The sequence below is a fragment of the Marasmius oreades genome, chromosome 4 (genome assembly GCF_018924745.1).
Source record: "Marasmius oreades isolate 03SP1 chromosome 4, whole genome shotgun sequence".
In the NCBI taxonomy this organism is placed as follows: domain Eukaryota; kingdom Fungi; phylum Basidiomycota; class Agaricomycetes; order Agaricales; family Marasmiaceae; genus Marasmius; species Marasmius oreades.
In genome coordinates, this window is record NC_057326.1 from 4,217,893 (window position 1) to 4,238,088 (window position 20,196).

Below are 20,196 nucleotides of genomic sequence, written 5' to 3' on the forward strand. Positions count from 1 at the left end.
GATGGCATCTCCTAAAGAAATGGTCGCATGAAAGCAGGACGTCCAAAGTCGACAACGACTTAATACGCGATATTCTCCAGATGGCAATCCAAGATGCACTTTCGACCATTAAACAACTAAAAGAATCTGTTCGATGGATCTGGAAGATTCAAGGAGATTCTGTGTTAGTGCCGACGACTCTGGAGACCCTTAACTCGCACAAAGGACTTGTTACTGAAGCCCTCCTCAATTGCGGAGCCACCAGTTGCTACATCAATAAGGTGTTTGCGATGGACAAAGGCCTTGAATTGAATGAGTTAGCTTGGCCAATTCCTGTCTATAATGCTGATGGTACTCCTAATCATGCAGGCAGGATTTCTCACATGACCAAACTTTGAATTATGATCCAGGACCACACTGAAGTCACCACATTCGCTGTAACCAATACGGGAAAAAGCGATGTGATCATAGGGTATAACTGGCTTCAGCATCATAACCCAACGGTGGACTGGAAAAAGGGGACCCTTCAGTTTAATCGATGCCCGCCACAGTGTAAACGTCGCCGAATGTGGCAAATATGGAAGGAAGAAGATACTGAAGATATCGAAAAAGAGGATCGAATCTTCATGACGCAAATTCGCTTCGAAGACAAGAAAGCAGAACAGATTTGCGCAGCAAGGAGCATAGCGGTGGAACTAGCTGCCCAGTACGCGCAGGAACAAGGAAAAAAAGACTATAGAAGAAATAGTACCCCCGGAGTACCTTGAAAAGTACCGCTCGGTATTTGAAAAGGGAGATTTCGACTCCTTACCCGAGCGAAGGAAGTGGGACCATGCCATTGAACTCAAGGAAGGCTCGGAACCCTTCAAGAGTAAACTGTATCCACTATCAGCAGAGGAACAGAAGGAACTCAACGTGTTTATAGAAGAACACCTAAAGACTGGACGTATTCGCCCATCCAAGTCCCCCATATCCTCACCCTTTTGCTTTGTAAAAAAGAAAGACGGGAAACTGCGTCCAGTACAGGATTACCAGAAGCTGAACACAATGATGATCAAGAATCAGTACCCCATTCCCCTCATCTCCGACATACTCTATAAACTCTGGAATGCCAAGATTTTCACAAAATTAGATGTACAATGGGGATACAATAATATCAGGATTAAAGAAGGGGACAAACAAAAGGCAGCGTTTGTGACCAACTGGAGCCTTTTTGAGCCCCTAGTGATGTTCTTTGGCCTAATGAACTCCCCCGCAACCTTCCAAACTATGATGAACGAAATCTTTGCAGATCTCGTTATCGCTGGAAAGGTTATTGTTTACATGGACGGTATCCTGATCTTCAGTGAAGACATGGACTCGCACAGAGAAACAGTGGACGAGGTACTCCGCATTCTACAGGAGCATAACCTATACCTCAAACCGGAAAAGTGCGAATTCCATAAAGCTGAAGTGGAGTACCTGGGTTTAATCGTTGGAAATGGCCGTCTACATATGGATCCTGTAAAGGTTGACGGAATAAGAAAGTGGGAAACACCTGAATGCATTAAGGACGTTCAAAGCTTTCTAGGCTTCATGAATCTCTACCGAAAGTTTATTTGTGGGTACTCCAACCTCTCCTGACCCTCTCCTGACTTGACAAAAAAGGAGCATGTATGGAAGTGGGAAGGCCCCGAGCAGAAAGCATTTGACTCGCTAAACGACGCAGTATGGTCGGACCTGGTACTCCATTTCCCTATTGACCATGCACCATTTAGGGTTGAGGCGGATAGCTTGAACTTTGCAACGGGAGCGATCTTATCCCAGAAGCAAGAGGATGGGTGGGTGCTGATCACATTTCTATCGAAAGGACTGAACAAAACCGAGAGAAACTACGATATCCATGACAAGGAAATGTTGGCTATCATGTGTGCACTCTTGGAATGGAGGCATTATCTCATGAATGGAGTACAATTCAAAATCTGGTCCAATCACCGAAATTTACAATACTTCATGATGTCGAAAACCCTCAACCGACGACAGGTGAGATGGTCAGTGACTCTAGCGGATTACGACTTTGTACTGGTTCATAAACCGGGAAAATCGCAGACTAAACCGGACTTACTTTCGAGACGAAAGGGCCATGAGAGGGGGGAGAATGATAACAGAGACATTGTCCTCTTAAAACCCGAATTCCTTCGCACCATTCACACCCACTTTCTGGAAGAAATCAAAAGACACAAGGCAAAATGGGAAGTCAAGGTCTTAGAAATGGGAGAAAACAAGGGCAACGTCGAGAACCACAGAGACTACTTGACCAAGGACAACCTGCTTTATATACCCCCTGAAAAGAGCTTGCAGCACGAGATTATTCAGTTTCATCATGACACCTACTTCGTGGGACACCCAGGACAGGCAAAAACCACCAAACTTATACTACGATATTATTGGTGGCCCACAATCTATCGGGATGTCAAAGCATACGCTAGGGGATGCCCCACCTGCCAGAGAACAAAAACTTTTCCCGGTAAACCACGAGGACTCTTAAGCCCTAATGTCATCCCTAGTCAACTGTGGCAGTACATATCCTGCGACTTGATCACCAAGCTCCTGGAGGCTCATGGGTACACCACTATACTGGTAGTGGTTGATCAACTTAGTAAGAGAGTACGCACCATACCCACTTACGACAAAGTTGATAGTGAAGGAATTGCGAAGCTCTTCCTTGATCGGGTTTGGAGAGATTTCGGTCTCCCAGAATGGGTGATCAGCGATCGGGGTACGGTATTTATCTCCAAGTTCTTGAAGGCACTGTACAATATCCTGGATATCAAGATGAATGTATTGACAGCCTATCACCTGCAAACAGATGGCCAAACAGAGTGTGTCAACATGGAAATTGAGCAGTACCTATGAGTCTTTTGTAATTGGAGACAAGACGATTGGGACGAATGGATTCCCATGGCAGAATTCTGTTACAATGATCGTGCCCATAGTTTGACCGGGTACTCCCCGTTCTATCTAACGTGTGGCTTCCACCCTCGAAAGGCAACCGAACTGTTCACGAAGACGAACAATGAAATGGCGGAAGAATTCTTTACCCAGCTTAACCGAGCCCATGACGACGCACAAGCATGCCTCCATCGCAGTGCAGAACTTATGAAGGAGTACTACGATGCCAAGTGAAGGCCAGCAGAGGACTACAAACCTGGAGACTTGGTCTACCTCGAAGGGAAGAACGTTAGAACAGAACGGCCATCCGTGAAGCTTGGGGATAAATGCTACGGTCCCTTCAAGATTATTGAGAAGGTCGGCAGTTCATCCTACAAGTTGGACCTCCCTGCGACATGGAAGCAAGTACACATTGTTTTCCATACGGTACTCCTCACTGGTCATCGACCTTCCATCGCTGAGCACCAACAAGAAGATGTGTCCCAAGAACCAGCAAGTATTGAGGATGGTGAAGCTGTGTGGGACGTGGAAGAAATACTGGACTCCAAGATGGTGTACAATCGCCGGATGAAAACCTCTGTCTTACACTATCTCGTTAAATGGCTCACTTATCCATTATCGGAATCCACATGGGAACCGGTTGACAACCTTGGCGATGGTTGTAAGAAAATGATTGAAAAGTTCCATCGTTCCAACCCAGGTGCTCCCCGATGAATTAACGCAATCCTGCCATTTTGACTGCAAGAAAATTACACCGAAAGTACTCAAAAAAGTCAGCCTTGGGTATATGGTATAACCACAAAGCCTTCGAGGGTGAAGGCCCTTAAGGGGGGGGGTAATGTCACGAACTCGCTGTACTCCGAGTACTCCTCCATAGTACTTCACGTGTTATTACAACCCCTCCTGTCTTCGCGCTTGATCATTTTGATCCTTGCAATTGTCCTCCCTTCCACCCCTTCAGCCCCTTACTGTTGAGCACTCTGTCTGACTCGCGATCGCCATAGACCATCGTAGATAGGGAGGCCCCTGCCCCCTTGACTCCTTACCCCTTAAGTAGTGTAGTATATAAGTACTCCAAGTGTACAGTAGAACTTCACTCTTGTCTGGTCAATCCTACCTAGGAGTCATTCCTTTTTCCCCTCCAATTGTCAGCTCACCTCACCCAAGGATCGACTCCTGACAGAGTTACATCATGATGTGAGATCATTAATCAAAATACATGCATTTACTGCCGCTATGATACTAATCAGACTGTCTCCTCCTGCCTCCAGGTTATGGTAGTTAAAACCCTCTGGCAGTTGAATGAGCATCACAACAAATATTCCTAATGGACTCTTCTGGGTGTCCATAGTATTACATGTTTAATTGAAGGGTTGGGGGTCACCAGTGGATAGCTGGAGTGGTGGAGTGATGCCAAACCCTACAGACAATTGTGCAAGAAAGAGAATAACAGAAGTTCCATAGTGAAAGATTAGGCTCGCTCACAAAAGTAAGGCTAGTCATGGGGAACAATTTCACCTTAAAATAATATTCATACCAGCCTGCTGGGAATGTAAGGTGGAGGGGAAGAGGGGATCAGATGAGTCTGCTTTAAAGACATGGTTTTACCTAAATACTACTGGCAACTGTTACATCCATGCCGGACCAATACAGACTGACTGGTCACAATCACTTTCATTCTATTCTTACTTACTCCACTTACCTTAATCTCCATACTTCCCATTAAGCCTAGACTATTGGCTTGGGAGTCGGCGGTCCGAATACGGATCCGACTACTGTCTCCGTCTCGGACCTTGTACATTCTATCCTATATAAGATGTACGACTTAGTAGTTACATTCTTCAGAATTAAACTCGACTCTGGTTTCCCAGTGACCTGGTCTAAGGCAGTTCAACTCAGGGAGCCGTTGTCCAATAACTTCGGCTACTGTCAAGACTCCGTCATTCTCTTCACTATCTCCTTTGCTCTCCTCGTCGCTCTCTGACACACTCCGATCAACTCCGTTTCTTCCCTCTCTTCATCTTAGATCATTCCTCTTCTAGTATATCCTTCAGTACATATCTTATATCTTATCTTATCGTTTCTCCTTTCAGTTCCGAGTCATTCCACACGTCCTTAACAGCAACAGACATCATGATTGTTTCATGGTACAAAACACAGGACACCATCTGAGTGCATATACAGTCTCTGAAGGCACAAAAATAGCACTGATGGATTGTCCAAAGATGTTGTGATTTGTATACCTTCTGCAGGCATTACAACTGATGGCGAACATGTCTCAATTAAACAACCATCACTACAGGCAAGGGAGAGTGTTCAAAGATCATAGTAGAAAGGCTGTCAAGCCGCATCTATACCCTACTTATATCAATGACAACCATCAATATCAAGGGAAGGAACAGAATGGGAGTGATGAGGGAAAGAAACCCAACAATGAACAGCTTCGTATGGTGCATGTCAAGTCCTGGAAATATTCAAGTTCCACACTGGGGGAAATGGACATACAACAAAGAGAAAGACTTGCAAAAAAGCCTGGGCTCGGGCTTTCCAGACCTTGGACCTCAAGCCTGAGTTGCAAAGCCAGAGCTCGGCTTGGCCTGGGAGCTTAAGCCTTAAGGACAGAGCGGGAGCCCCAAGATGTACAGTCAGCCCTCAAAGTCGCCTGGAACTTGCAATCCTGTACCTGGCTAGCATTTTGATATAACCTTCCTCCACCCAGAATGCAGCATGTAACAATGTTATCAGTTGTAATATTGGATGATATGTGAAGATTTTATAGATACAAGACTACAATCTTGTTTTTCCAGCTACAATCATGTTTTCCTACAATGTTCATCATTATATAACAAAACCCAAGCATGCTTCTAAACATAACTGCAACATGCTGCCCAATCCAGAGTATGATACTATGTTGGACATCAGCAGGGCTTATTTGGAACTTGGAAGGGCAACAGAATACGATGGCGGAGAAGGGCAGGCTGAATGATCATCAGAAGCGAACTGATAGGGACCCTTCTGCATCAATGTAGCCTCTTCAGATCTGACTGGAATATCTGACCGCCGGTTTGTAGTCGATACAGGAGACACAGGCGCAAGAATCTGGGGGATTGGAGAAGAAGTAACATGCTGTACCATGGGAGTGATGGTGGACGAAAATGTGGGTGGGGGTTGTTGGAGGAGGAGCATGTGTTCTTTATGAAATTGGTTGAGTTTCCGTTGGTATCTGAGGCTCCGGTAGAGGAGGATGGTGAGGATTATGAAGATGAGAGTTATGGCTCCTAAGGCACCTCCTACAATTGCTGTTGTGTCTGTGCCACCATGATGACTGTTGAATGTGATTCAGTAGAGTGGTGAATGAACCTAGTCTGGAACATCCTTACTTTCGACTGTCCCCATTGTGGTCATCATCCTGGACATTGAATGGGTTTGACTGATCAAGAAAATTCAAATCATTGAGGACATTGAAGATGGCGCTACCACCAGATTGAAATATCAGTATTTGACTCTGGACCTGAACAGGAGGTAAAAGAACTCTCACCCAATGCTGTTGTGGCCCTGGGCATTCAGCAGGCTCCGTGTAAGATTTCTAACATTTGGTGTGTGGCGTTAATGGGGTGCAGTTCTCATCAAGTTCTCATCCTTCAAATAGCTCTCTTACCCGTACGTGCAGATACTATGGTATCTTATTGTAATATGACTCCGTCAGATCCTGAAATATGGTTATCAAATTCTTTGGCCACTCACCCTTCCTTGTCTGGAGTAAGAAAAATGTTCCCTGATGACGTCACTGAAAGGTCAGAAATAACGGTGATAGCAAAGCTCTCTACGACTTTGAACGGACTGTCTCCTCCCGCCTCCAGGCCATGACAGTCAAAACCCTCTGGCAGTTGAATCAGTATTGCGACAAATACTGCTGATGGACTGTGCTGGGAGTCCGTGGTATTCCATGTGTAATTGAAGGCTTGGGGACCACCAGTAGATAGCGTGGATGGTGGGGTGATGTTAAACCCTACGCACAATCGTGCGAGAAAAAGAATAAAAGCAGTTCTATAGTGAAAGATTTTGATTAGGCTCGCTCACGAAGGTAAGCTAGTCAAAGGGAACAAATTCACTTTAAGATAATATTCATACCAGCCTGCTGGACAGCGAACATAAGGCGGAGGGATCATCAGAGAAAACCTACTTTACTAATTAGTACTAATTAGTAATAATTAGTAATAATCTGTACTAATCCAAAACTAATTTCTATTAATTCGTACTAATCACTAATTGACACTAATTGGCACTAATTGGCACTAATTGGGCAAAAAGTTATATGAGTTTTTCCATAAGGAATCACCCAGAAAATCATACTTTATATATTAGTAGCAATTAGTAATAATTAGTAATAATCTGTACTAATCCAAAACTAATCGATACTAATCCAAAACTAATTTCTATTAATTGATACTAATCACTAATTGACACTAATTGGCACTAATTGGGCAAAAAGTTATATGAGTTTTTCCATAAGTAATCACCCAAAATGGTAGAGAAAACCACACTTTATATACTAATCACTAATTGGGGCAATTGGGGCAAAAGGTTTGCGTAGGTTATTACACAGAATTGCAGGGGTAAATTAGATTTATATTAGAAGACAGTGTAGTAAGAGTTTCTATCACTGAAGAAATTTACAAAGAAAGCAGAACACTGGTCTAAAACAGTACTTGAAGTCCATTCTGATGGTACTACTAGGCCAAACTATTATTTTTCGCTTTTTTAGCATTTTTTTTGCCTAGGGGGGTCAGCTGTCACTTCTAAGGTCCAAAAATTGGTAGGTAGGCTGTTACATATATCCAGAACATTCCCCCAAATTCCCTGTGATTCAATATTTGATTTGCCTTCTTTATTGAATATCTATTATTTCCAATATTTGGGCATAAAATATTTTCATTTATATTGTCACAGGGAAACATCCTATCATCAATCTGATTGTGGATTTGGATTCTGCACCCAAAAACACATACTACCACCCATCTCACCCATTTCTATCACCTACCTTACTCAGACAGTGCTGGATTGATCAGAAATTGAATCACACCAGAGTATCAATTCTGGGAGGGGTGGGAGAGCTTAGCTAACCTCATAGTCAAATTCAGAGGGTCAGGAAACCCTAGAAACCCGCCCAGGATTACACAAAATGGATCAGTTTTCATTGGAATAAATGGATATTATTTCCGATATTTTGGAATAAATTTTATTTATTTATAGTGCAGTAGGGAGACATCCTATCATCAAGCTGATTGGAAATTCGAGTTCAGCACCCAAAAATACATAGTTCTACCCACCTCCAATATTTTTATCATCAACCATGGTTATACAGTGCTGAAATGGTTAAAATTCTGGCCAAACAATGATATCAATTCAGGGAGTGGTGGGAAAAAATAACTAAGGCCAGAATCAGATTCAGAGGGTCAAAGAACCCTAGAAAACATCCCAGATGAACATGGATTGAATCAGTTCTCATTAAAATACATAATATACACTGTTTTGCAACACAGTACAAGCACTATCTCTTCAAGGAGTGATGGGAACAATTAGATAAGCTCAAAATCGAATTCAGGGGGTAGAAAAACCCCCAAAACCACCCCAGAATCATCTAAATTGACCAGGAACTGATGAAATACAAGTTACCGCTTATATGGGGTACCCGCCGGTGTAACACAATCATAACTGCTAGCACCAGGTTCAACCCCGGTCTAAGGAAAATTATAAGTATAAGCACTGTTACTACTATAACCTTATTGTAACTCTTTAATAGGATATATATAAGTATATCTATTATATTTGTATGCATAGTGGACTTAGAAAAAATTTCGGACAAGTGTAGTTCTAATACTAATAAATGTAAGTAAGTAAGTAAAATTAGTTAGGTTCTACTTCAAAATATCATAGTATAGTATACTAATAAAACAGTACACTATGTAGTATATAGTATAGTAATAAAATAGTACACTATACAGAAGTATGTACAATTTATTTACCTACTAATGCCTACTAATTAGTATGAATTAGTATGAATTCATACTAATTAGTACGAATTAATTTGATAACCTAGCGAATTCATACTAATTGAATTAGTGCCAATTAGTATCGATTATTATTAATTAGTACTAATTCATACTAATTCATACTAATTAATAAATCTGGATTTTCCAGATGATAGAGAGGATCGAATGATTCTACTTCCAACTTAGAAGTTAGACATGGTTTTACCTTTATGCTACTACTAATGGCAGTGGACATCGTGATCGTTTCAAGGTACAAAAACAGAACAACATTCAAAATGCGTATACAGTCTCTGAAGGCGGGTAAATACTGCGACAGGTTGTCAATACGATAGCCGTGTGGTTTCTCATCGATCGTGTCTGGGCAGTCCCTTCGTAGTTCGTGAACCTTTGCACAACGATTGATGGAGAAATGGGCCTCGATTCAACAATGATCGCTACGAGTGTTCAAGATCGTAGTCTAAAAGCTTTCAAGCTCGTCCCTATCCTACTGATATCAATGGCGACGTCAATATCAAGGCGTGAATAGATTGGAGGGAATGGAAAGGCAGTGATGAGGGAACACAAACAGAAAGAAACCCTACGGTGAATAACAGCTTCGTGGTGTGCCCCACGGGACCCAGAACGTAAGGATCCCACCGGCAGTAGTAGAATGATATCGTGAAGATTTCTTAAATACAAATAGTACAATTTTGTTCTCGGGATAACGTCATATTTTCCTACAATGTCTGTTATTATATAACGAAACCGGGGCATGCGTCTAAACATAACTGCGATGTGCTGCTCAATCTGGAGTATGATGTTGTGTTGGAAACATCGGCAGAGGTTTATGTGGAAGGGCAACCGAATACGATGGCGGAGAAGGGCGAGCTAAATGATTATCAGAAGAGAACTGATAGGGACCCTTCTGTGTCAACATAGTCTCTTCAAATCCCATTGGAATATCTGACCGCCGGTTCATAGTCGATATAGGAGACAGAGGCGCGAGGATCCCGGGGATCGGAGAAGAAGTAACGCGCTGTACGGGAGTGATGGATGAAAGAAACGTTGACGGAGGTTGTTGTTGGAGAAGCATGTGTTCTTTGTGGAATTGGTTGAGTTTTCGCTGGTATCTGAGGCGCCGGTAAAGGAGGATGGCGAGGATTATGAAAATGAGCGCTACGGCTCCTAGGATACCTCCTACAACTCCCGTTGTCTTGCCACTGCCATGATGACTGCTGAATATTGGTTCAGTCACAGAGCGATAAATCGAGTTCGAAAGTCGTACCCTCGACCTTTGCCATCATGGTCATCATTCTGGCCACTGTCGTCCGAATCCTTGGAAGGAGTTGGAGAGAATGATACGCCGGAGACACTAGTGGAAGTTGAATTTGCGGAGCTCGTCCTTGTTGGCAAAGAAACATCAAATGGATTTGATTGATCAAGCAAGTTCAAACTTTTGAAGTTTTTGAAGATGTCACTGCCACCAGATTGTATTATCAGCATTGACTTTGACCTGAATATGAGGCGAATGAGCCCTCACCTGATACCACTAGAGCCTTGCGCATTCAGCAGGCCCGGTGGGAGATTGCTGCCATTTGAGGTGTTGGATTAACAGCGTGCTATTTCTCATCCATCGAATAGCCTTCTTACCCATGCGTACAGACGATATGAATTCTATCGTAAAGCGACCAAGGTTAGGATTCTAGAATCTCAACCGAATGATTGGCCACTCACCCTTGCTTCGCCGGGGTGAGAAAAAACTTCCCTGATGACACGATCGCAGGACCAGGAACTTGGACGGTAGCAAAGCTCTCTACGATTTTGATCAGACTATCTCCTCCTGCGTCAAGGTCAGGGCATTCGAAACCCTCTGGCGGTTGAATGAGCATCGCGACAAATGCTCCTAACGGACTGTTCTGGGCGTCCGTAAGATTCCATGTGTAATTGAAGGCCCGGGGAGCACCAGTAGATAGCGGGGATGGTGGAGTTATGTTAAACCCTACGCACAATCGCCCGAGAACGAAAATGAAGGAAATTCTATAGGAAAAGGTTGGTTCGCTCACAAAGGCTAGGCAAGGGGAACAAATTCACCTTAGGACAATATCCATACCAGCCTGCTGCAGTAAGGCGGAAGGAAATACGGGTTCGAATGATCCTACTTCCAAAACATGATTTTACCCAAATGCTAGTGGCAGTGGACATCATGATCGTTTCATGTTACAAATAGGACATCATTCGAATGCACTGAAGGCAGGCAAATACCGTGGACAGATGATGGCGGTGTGGTCTTTCACCTCCGGACAGCCCCTTCGTACACGACGATAGATGAAGCAACAGGCCTCCATTGAACAACGATCACTACAAAAGGGAGCTTGATCGAAACCATGATAAAAAAAGGCCGTATAGGCGCATTCATAGCCTATATCGATAACGAACAGTAATATCAGAACGAAATCATGAAGGAAAGATTTGGCATAAACTCGCATGCAACCACCTAATCTTAATAACGATCAGTCAAGTGTCAGATTCCACAACTCCTGGAAGTTCTGATAGATGGCTCCCATAGCTTCCTAATAATATCACGTCCGCGAGCTATTCTTCTCCATTCCCTCCCATGGTCACGGGCAACCTTCCTGGTCTTGCTCTGGGCCTTCCCGCACACCTTCCAAGATAGTTGTATCTTGACATCTCCGGCGGATTCAGAATTAAGTGCGCACCTGGTATTTGAATCCACGGAGGTTGTGAGGCTCGGAACCAGGAGGGCGGTTCAATATGACGGATAACCACGACCATTATAAGTTAGCAGATTGGTGGGAATTGTCACCAAGCAACCATGGAAACATAGCGAGTGCCGTCATACAAGCATGGTTGGTGTACTTTTTTTCGTTCAGAAGTGAGAATAACGTGGATCGTAACCTTGATGCTGGTACCGGGTGGTGAAGATGGCAGGGGAAATGGCTAAGTGGTCGGAAGCAATGAGTAGGCGGTGGTGTATGCGAACGGCCAATAAAGCGATACGCACAATTGAAAGGGCATTCTGTGCCTGACTTTCCCCTCTCGCCAACCGCTCAATTTAGCCAACCCGACTCATTCTCATGATCCTCCTGCATAGCGTTCAAAACTTCCCCAATACACCATAGAATTCCTTCTCTGTCACCTCATGCCTAGCTGCAGTTCCGTCCTTTCCCTTTCTTCGTACTTGCTTTGACTCTAAGACCGATAGATAGTCTACCAGAAAGGCGTTAGAAGTTTGCAATGAAATCGAACACGAGTATTTAGACTGGGGGACATGGAAGATATGGAAGCTTCTGCATAGCAATAAGGGAAGAGAAAAGTCGAGTGTACGCGGCCAAGGGTCCATGGGTGAAGGTAAGTAAAGTAAAAGAAAGGAAGAATACGGCGAAACGCTTACTAAGAAAATAACCTTAACAACACCATCGTCATCGTCACCCCGCTGGTTTTCTCCTCGAGAATTAGTATTCTCACTGGAACGACTACGGCTTTGTTTATAATGCCCGCTCAAAGAAGAAGCCGATATCTCGCCCTCCTCAGGCACGAGTCCAGTCCTCAAAGGATATTTTAAATGAATTAAGGCATGCTAAAGAGAATATAGAGTTTGGGAATCGAATAAGAAACGGCACAGAGAAGGCTTACGCGTACCCAACGTTAATCGAAGCTGCCGTAGCTTTTTACTCCTACCCTTTTTCTCGTTCTACTCTGAGTATCCTTGTTCTTCACTCCAGGAATTCGGGTCGCAAGATTTCTCGGGTTGGTCGAACCCCTAAGTTGACGCAAAATTTCGAGAAAAGAGCCCAGCGGTGCCCAGCGCATCGTAGCGGTCGAGAACGGAAAGTGTGACTTTGTCACACTTTGTTACAGTGCCGGCCCGTTCTCTTCCTTTCGGAAACATATGCACCCAACCAACCCGAACGTCTCATACCCTAAATGAGAGTTGCTTCGTTCGAACTTTGTACCGAAGGTTCGTTCCAGGTTCACTCACTTGCAATTTGAGGTTCCTCATTATGTACGCCTCGTTAAAATTGGCATCTTCTGTAGCCTGCCGTTCCTTGCAAGTTCCTTGTAATGTATAGAAATTAAAAGAATACGACGATATGTACTGCACGACCATGATTCCTAAAGATAGAATTACAGCCAACGTAAAATTTAAACTGCTACCCTTGCACTACTGACCAACTCTAAGACTATCACGTTCTGCTTTCGCGACGACGGCGGCGGCCTCCAACTCCGCCAGCTTACCGCTCTTCAGGCACATACTCCTAAATATCCCATCCTCCTTCCGTATCAAGCTCAACGGTGTATCAAACTCTACTATCCGGCCCTTGTCCAAAACAATCAGTCGATCGTAATCAATCACCGTTCGTAGGTGATGGGCAACTTTTGGGGTGAAAAAAAAAAAAAGAAATCAGCCACGGGAGTCAGTCCAGAGACATAAAAAACCTACCTGTCAACAACAACGACTGCCCAAACTCCTCCCTGATTGCCTTTTGAATCTTTTCATCGGTGGCGAAATCAATACTACTTGTAGCCTCGTCCAATACGATAACAGAGCTCCTCCTCAGTAATGCTCTTGCCAGAGATAGTAATTGTCTTTGACCCTGGGAGAAATTGGTTCCTCCGCTTGTGATTTCAGTGGATAAGGTGATCGTGCTCGTTCGAGTTTCCACGTCAGTAGTGGTAGTCGAGTACGAATCTGAATCTGATGCGATGGTACGAATCATATCCTCTTCCCGGTTATCCTGCACAGAAGGGGGTCGGGAAGTTGCGGGTGAAGCGGTGCCCGAGGCGACGGTAGAGGGTGCCCGGGAAGATCTTCGAGATCCTCCATCATTGTTTGGGTGGATAATTTGAGCTCTGTAGAGCGCATCGAGACACTCTTCATCCGTGTGTTCATGAAAGGGATCTAGGTTGTCCCGGAGGGTACCAGAGAAGAGGGTGGCATCTTGTGGAATGAATGTCTGGAAAAGAAAGAAACCGTCTCAGCAACATTCGGGTTAATAAAGAGCACCCGTACCAGCCTAGATCGCAGATCATAGGTTCCGATTGTCGAGATGTCAATTCCATCGATAAGAATCCGGCCACTCGATGGGTCAACCTGGAAGACAGCGAGTCAGTATAACGACTTAAGATACGGAGAGACGGCAACTGACAAACCGTAAAACGCTCATAGCCAACGTCGACTTTCCACTCCCCGTCCTGCCAAGTAATCCAACCCGCTCTCCAGCTTTAAGCGTGAACGATACGTCTTGCAGTACTTCCGGAAGCTCCGGAGCATACTTGACAGTTACATTCTCGACCCGGATAAGTGTGTCGTTATTTGCACTCGAGGATGGCCAATATGCAGGAGGACGGTTGGATTCAATGATCGCTGGAGGCTCTTGTGGAACTTCAAGGTATTCTACGACTCTTCCTACCGAGCTAGAGTTGAAAGTTGAACGACAGAAGTCGGCTTCGGGAAAAGCAAATAAACGTACTTGAGATCCAACTCCAAGTTCGTCCAGAATCGACATGCCCAATAAACTGATCCCGTAAAACTGAGCGCGCTGGAGATACAGAGACCTGCAATACCAGGGTCTGTTCTGGAAATCGAGAACAGTGCGGTGATGAATACGCCCTGAGGAAATCGATATTCAGAATTACCTCAAATGTTTGACAATGAAGGGAGGAAACGTACCAAACATCCAATACAATCAAAGTTGAGAAGCAACCAACGATTCGTCATCCAAAATCCGTACCACATCTAAAAAGAGTTATAGTAAAAAGAGTTTACATGATTAGCATAAATATGAGCAAACGGTTATTCCAACGCACCTTGGTGGTATGGTCAATCTTCTTATGGAGATTGTCCAAGAACTGACGTTCAGCGGAGAAGGCTCGAACAGTCACGATTCCCTCGAGTAATTCACCAAAGTGCGAGAAGATAGGCGACCGGGAGTTGGATTCCATCCGTCGCAGGTCACGGCCTGTGTTGAGGTAGCCGATTCCGAGTTCCCGGTAAACGAAACCAATAGCGGTAGCTGGGAGAAGGAATAGAGGAAAGAAGACACTGGATGAGAAGAAGAGAAAAGCGAAAGGGAGTCAGTCGACGTCTAAGATAATATCACCAAAGTCACGTACGTGATGGTAATGACAGACGCAAAGAAACTCGCCAAAGACGAGTTGACGGCCTGAAGGGAACCAGCTAAAGACGAGTCGATCGTTTCAATGTCCTTGCCAAAACGATTCAACATACGCCCTTGAGGGGTAGTATCGTGGAAACGGAACGTTGCTCTGACTACTCTTTCCAACAGTTGTCTATGGGGGGTGCGATCGCCGTTCAGTTGATGTCATGTTAGAGAAAGAGAAATGCTCACTTAAACAATGCCCTAGAAGCCCTCAACGCCCCGGTATACTGCGCAATGACAGAACAAAGGTTGACCGTCACGTCCACGAGACCGATGGCTGCGTAAATCCCGACATAGAACAGTGGATGTTCATATGCGTTTGGCAAGTTTACGCCAAACAGAGGGCGACTGCCTCCGGTACGGTTGGAAGCATACGTATAGAGAGGGGTCTGGTGGTGTTGCGAATACACGTAACTGTCCGCAACGTATTCGTGGTCGGAGATACCTCCAGTGCTACGGAAAGCTGAGAAGGGGTGGGAGCGGAAAGACGTGTCGTCATTCCCATATGCCTCTCCCCATTGCTAGAGAAGGAAAGCAAGAAGTTAAACGAATGTCCGTTCCCCAACATGACAAAAAGGGAACGCACTATCATCCAAAGTTTCTCTGCAACGCCCAAAAACTGGTTCATAACGACGAACACTGCCAAGATAACCCAAATATAATATGACCTGTGGTGGGCGTCGTCACCAGAACAGGACTGAAGAGTCGAAGGTATAACTTACGAAGCCTCCAAATACTTCTTGTATATCCTCCACTTCACACTCCCCGTTTCGCGATGTTCATCTTTCACAAGCTTCCTCGGTTTCTTTTGCTCCCCAGCGTCTCCCGGTACCTCAGGTTCCGGCGTAGCTTTTGCTTTCCCTTCCTCCTCCGCGACGGCCACTTGTTCACGATGGGCTTCGATTCCAGCTTCGGAAGCGATACCTTCTAATAATCCTTGTGAACGGAGGTCTTTGATTGTGCCTTGAGTATCAATACGACCGTCGAGCATGCGAATGAGGTAGTGTGCTCCAGGAAGGACAAGGTCGACGTGGTGTGTTACGAGTACCTGTTAAAGAAGGGTCGATTAGCATTTCCTATTTGAGGCACAGGGGTAAAGGATCGTACCACAGTCCTATTACGGAGAAGAGGTCCGCATAAGAGATTCTCGTAGAGGTAGCGAGACGTGTGACTATCCTAAGGGAGAAAATGGATCAATTAGTGGTAACGTTTGAGAGTAAAACGATAACTACTAACCACAGCGCTAAGTGGATCATCCAGGAGCACGTACTTCGTTCTGGCATAAACAGCCCGCGCCAGGGCAACCCTGGAAAGACCCACCAGTTAAAGCAGGTGTAAAATGAACGGCAAACCCTTCTACGAACCTCGCCTTCTGTCCACCGCTCAACGAGACACCTCTATAACGAGCAAAAAATCCAAAGTCAGACTGAATTGTGCGAAACGAAACAAAAAACCACCCTCACCTAGCCCCAATCTCCGTCTCGTCCCCATCCTCCAAAATCTCAAAGTCAGGATTGAGCGCACAAGCCTCCACCACCTCGTTGTACCTCTTGTCATCATACGGATATCCAAAAAGAATGTTCTCCTTTATCGTTTGATGCCTCAACCACGGACTCTGGGCAGCGTATGAAATCGTACGTGTGTACCCATGTTCATCTACCCTTCTCCGATCTTTGTGAAGGATGACTCGACCGTTAAGCAGCGTCATTTCACCCAAGACTGCCATCTAGAAGGTGGTGAAAAACGTTGATTGGAGGTTGGGAGGGAAGTTACTTACGAGAAGTGCAGTTTTTCCGCTGGCGAAAGAGAAGAAACAAAAAAACGAGAATTGAGCCCCGTTTAAATGAGAGGGGGGTAAAGAGGTGAAAACATACCTCGCAGTAGGTCCAGTAACGACCGACAACTCTCCCTCTGGGAAAAAAACCGAAATATCCTTCAACTCGAATCTACGTTCCTGCGAGGCATCATCCGAACGAACGGAATGAACCGTTCCAGTCTCCGAGGCTGAAGCGACAGTAGTGTCGTTGTTGTCATCCGCGGTGGTACTATCCCTGGAGATGGTACCCTTGATCTTCCTCATCTTCGACCTCACGCTTGAAAACCATGAAGTGCGAAGTTTTTGAGATGCATCGTCGTTAGTCTTGGGCGGCTCCTTCTTCTCAATTTCGTTCCATTTGAGTGTAGCACCTTCCAAACCCAAACCGCCTTCCGAGTCTCCAGAGAGGAAAGGATGCTGGTGAGAATGATCTTCTTCCCTCGAGTGGAGGCCCTTGAGAGACGAAACTTGTTCATCTACTTCATCTTCTGCGAGGAACACTGCGATACGGTCGAGTGCAACTTTGTCTGGGTATGATCCGTCAGTTAGCTAAACGCTTTTTTGAGAAACGTGGACGTACGTTAAGAAGTTGAACTATCCACGTAGGTATAACGTTGAGAGGTGCCCTGAGTGGAAAAGATTAAAAAGCGCTTCAGACCCAACGTACGAAGGGGTGATATCAACCTTATCATACCAAAGAGAGCTATAGCCTGCGATAAGACGTTTGCGCGGGAAGTCAGTCCTACATACTCCGAATAGAACCACAGAAAGCAACTCACCGTAAACGCCGTACTAACCCTCAACTCATTCCCTTGAGCAACGAATGTAGCAAAAGAAACTATCGAAATGAGGATAGGCGCGCTCATCCCTAGGAGATAAAACATGATCCAGTTGATACGGGCTGGGGGAAAGGGTAAGTAACGGCGGTAAAAGGAGTGTCGAATCCAGACTAGACATTACCTTTAATCATCCATTTCATCTCCTTTTCCCTCGCTCCCATAGCGCGATCAATCCAGCGATCTTCCCATGCGAAGAATTTGATAAATTTGACCTTGGAGAGTAAGAGTAAGGCATTGGAAAATGAAGGGCAAAAAAGGGAAGAGCCCAACTCACCGCTCCAATAAGTTCATTTAACACTCCCATTCTCTTGTCTCTAGCCGCCATCGTACCCTTTTGAATCCTGATACTCCGTTTCGCCAATAACGTATTCAACGGCCAACCCGCGAGGAGAACTGCAAATCCTGCGAATGCAGACCATCCTAGGAGTCTGTGTGTTTGTTTTTGTTGGCGTAAGAATTCAAAGTAAGAGGACGAAACGTACTGATAAATATACGCGCAACCCAAGATGATTTCAAACGGGCAACCGTAGATGAGGTATAACCCTGTACAAGCACCGTTTACCTATATTGAGAAAAACGGCGTAGTAGGAATCTAGATTCTTTAGAGAACGTATATTTCACTCACCACAGTCGCATCCCCCGCCATCAAATTGACAACCTTCCCCACGTCTGCACCCGCTTTTGGCTCGTTATCTTCTTCTTTCGCCTTCGTTTTTTTATTCCTACTCTTATCCTTATTCTTCCCCTTATCCTTGTCTTCTTGCTTCTTGTCATGCGACTCGCCAGCGCCTGCAACTTCTTTCCTCTTCAACGCTTTGTCATAGATGGAAGCCATCAACTCGGAACGGATGCGCGTAGCAGCTCTTCGTCCGAACCAAAGGTGTTGGACGTCTGATTCAGCCTGTTAGAGAGTTAGCCTTCAATGTTTAATGTAGGAAAGCGAAGAGCAGGAATCGTAAGGGAAAAGGGTAAAGGAAAGTGTATAATAAGGGGTAGAAGACTATGAACGCGAACGCACCTTCGCTAACGATGTCAGAAACATGAGACAAGCGTAAATGTATGCGTTAGATCGGTCGGCGGGAGTGACATCAGCTCCATGTTTTTCGATTGAAGACAGAATATGGCTGTGTAGTTCAAGCTCGTAAGAAAAAAAAAGAAAAACAGGCAAGAAAAAGAAAACTAACTTCAAGAAGAACGGATTCATGAAACTCAAGCAACTGCTCGTTATAGTAAGCACCCCATATAGAATCAAATCCAACGAGTTTGCGGCCCAGAGCCTCCTCAGAAGCGTGGTGCGGTGGGTATTACTGAATTTGATGAAAAGGGGTCGAGATTGAAATGTAGGACTGAGATTCCAGACGTCTTCTTCATTGAGTGTAGAGCTTTTCCCGCGGCGAACGAGGGGATATATCCAACTGAACGATATCCAACCCCAGAGGGTTATGTAATCTTCTGGTGAGATTGACTGGCCCTTAATTGGATGGGTAAAAACGGAGCAAAATGAGATAGGTTGGACGTACGATTTCGGACGGTTTGACTCTTCTGCTTGGGAGAGCTAATGGCATGCTGAGAACGAGGCTCAGAAGGACCAGTATCCCGAATAGATTCAAGGTGTGCGCAAAGACCGTCATGCTCGAGGCTGGTATGTCGAGTACGGTGTGAGCGTAGAGGATTCCTCCGAATTGGACAACACCCGACATTAACTGTAACATGTATATCATGAACAGATCGAAAGGCGCAGTCGCGGTTGGACGTTGGATGGGGCGTATGACTGTATAGGTACATGTAAAGGCGACGAGGAATGCTCGGATTCCGTTCCAGGCAGCGTTCGCGTTGGAGCTCGTTTCGCCGGAAATGAGGATATAGGATCCAGCGATAGTCCAACAGATACCCTCCAGTAACCCGATAAACACCAAAACAACTGTTTTCCAAACAGGAAATTCCCTTGCTGCTGTTGCCGTCGTTCCTGCTTGTCCTACTTCGCCAATGCGTCCATCCTCTTCATATCCTGCTTCATCTCCCTCAGTGTCCAACGCTTGGGCGTCTGTTAACGTCAAAAACGGTCGAAACGGGTATCTGACGGTCTTGTAAAGTCTTGTGACAGATAACGACGGGATATTTGCAAGTGAGAGGAGACAGATAGAGAGGACGAAGGCTGCTGGTATGACTGCTGCCCAGGAGTCTCGAATACATGCTTCGTGTAGATTCAACAGACCCGAATGGCCACAGACATCCACGGTCACTCGGAGTCGCGTGGAGGAAATCGGAGGAAAGTTAGAAATCTCAGTCGTTTCAGGGTCGGATGGAAGGCATAGCCACAGCGGACCCTCGAACCTTAGTCATGTGACGTCAAACCGCCGTTTCCGATTCCGCGGAATCCGAAGCTGAGCGAGTACTGGTACCGACTCCTTCTTGAA

General features: G+C 45.2%; 2 protein-coding genes across 2 annotated transcripts; both read right to left on the reverse strand.

Moving 5' to 3' along the window:
• Positions 1 to 9,744: 9,744 nt before the first annotated feature.
• E1B28_008086 (uncharacterized protein) lies at positions 9,745 to 11,050 on the reverse strand (the record flags this gene model as incomplete). Its single annotated transcript, XM_043152871.1, has 6 exons — positions 9,745 to 10,174; positions 10,228 to 10,419; positions 10,483 to 10,530; positions 10,593 to 10,616; positions 10,677 to 10,979; positions 11,034 to 11,050. The coding sequence occupies 6 exons, from the start codon at positions 11,048 to 11,050 to the stop codon at positions 9,745 to 9,747; spliced, it is 1,014 nt and encodes a 337-aa protein (XP_043010958.1).
• A 2,075-nt stretch (positions 11,051 to 13,125) lies between these two features.
• On the reverse strand, positions 13,126 to 20,122 carry E1B28_008087 (uncharacterized protein; the record flags this gene model as incomplete). Its single annotated transcript, XM_043152872.1, has 27 exons — positions 13,126 to 13,337; positions 13,405 to 13,918; positions 13,975 to 14,055; positions 14,111 to 14,378; positions 14,435 to 14,574; positions 14,635 to 14,700; positions 14,772 to 15,006; positions 15,078 to 15,254; positions 15,314 to 15,645; positions 15,711 to 15,792; positions 15,847 to 16,172; positions 16,232 to 16,300; positions 16,361 to 16,430; positions 16,489 to 16,521; positions 16,588 to 16,850; positions 16,902 to 16,920; positions 16,999 to 17,467; positions 17,635 to 17,650; positions 17,720 to 17,841; positions 17,901 to 17,991; positions 18,054 to 18,207; positions 18,262 to 18,341; positions 18,405 to 18,680; positions 18,798 to 18,903; positions 18,964 to 19,250; positions 19,300 to 20,061; positions 20,114 to 20,122. The coding sequence occupies 27 exons, from the start codon at positions 20,120 to 20,122 to the stop codon at positions 13,126 to 13,128; spliced, it is 5,259 nt and encodes a 1,752-aa protein (XP_043010959.1).
• Positions 20,123 to 20,196: the final 74 nt, after the last annotated feature.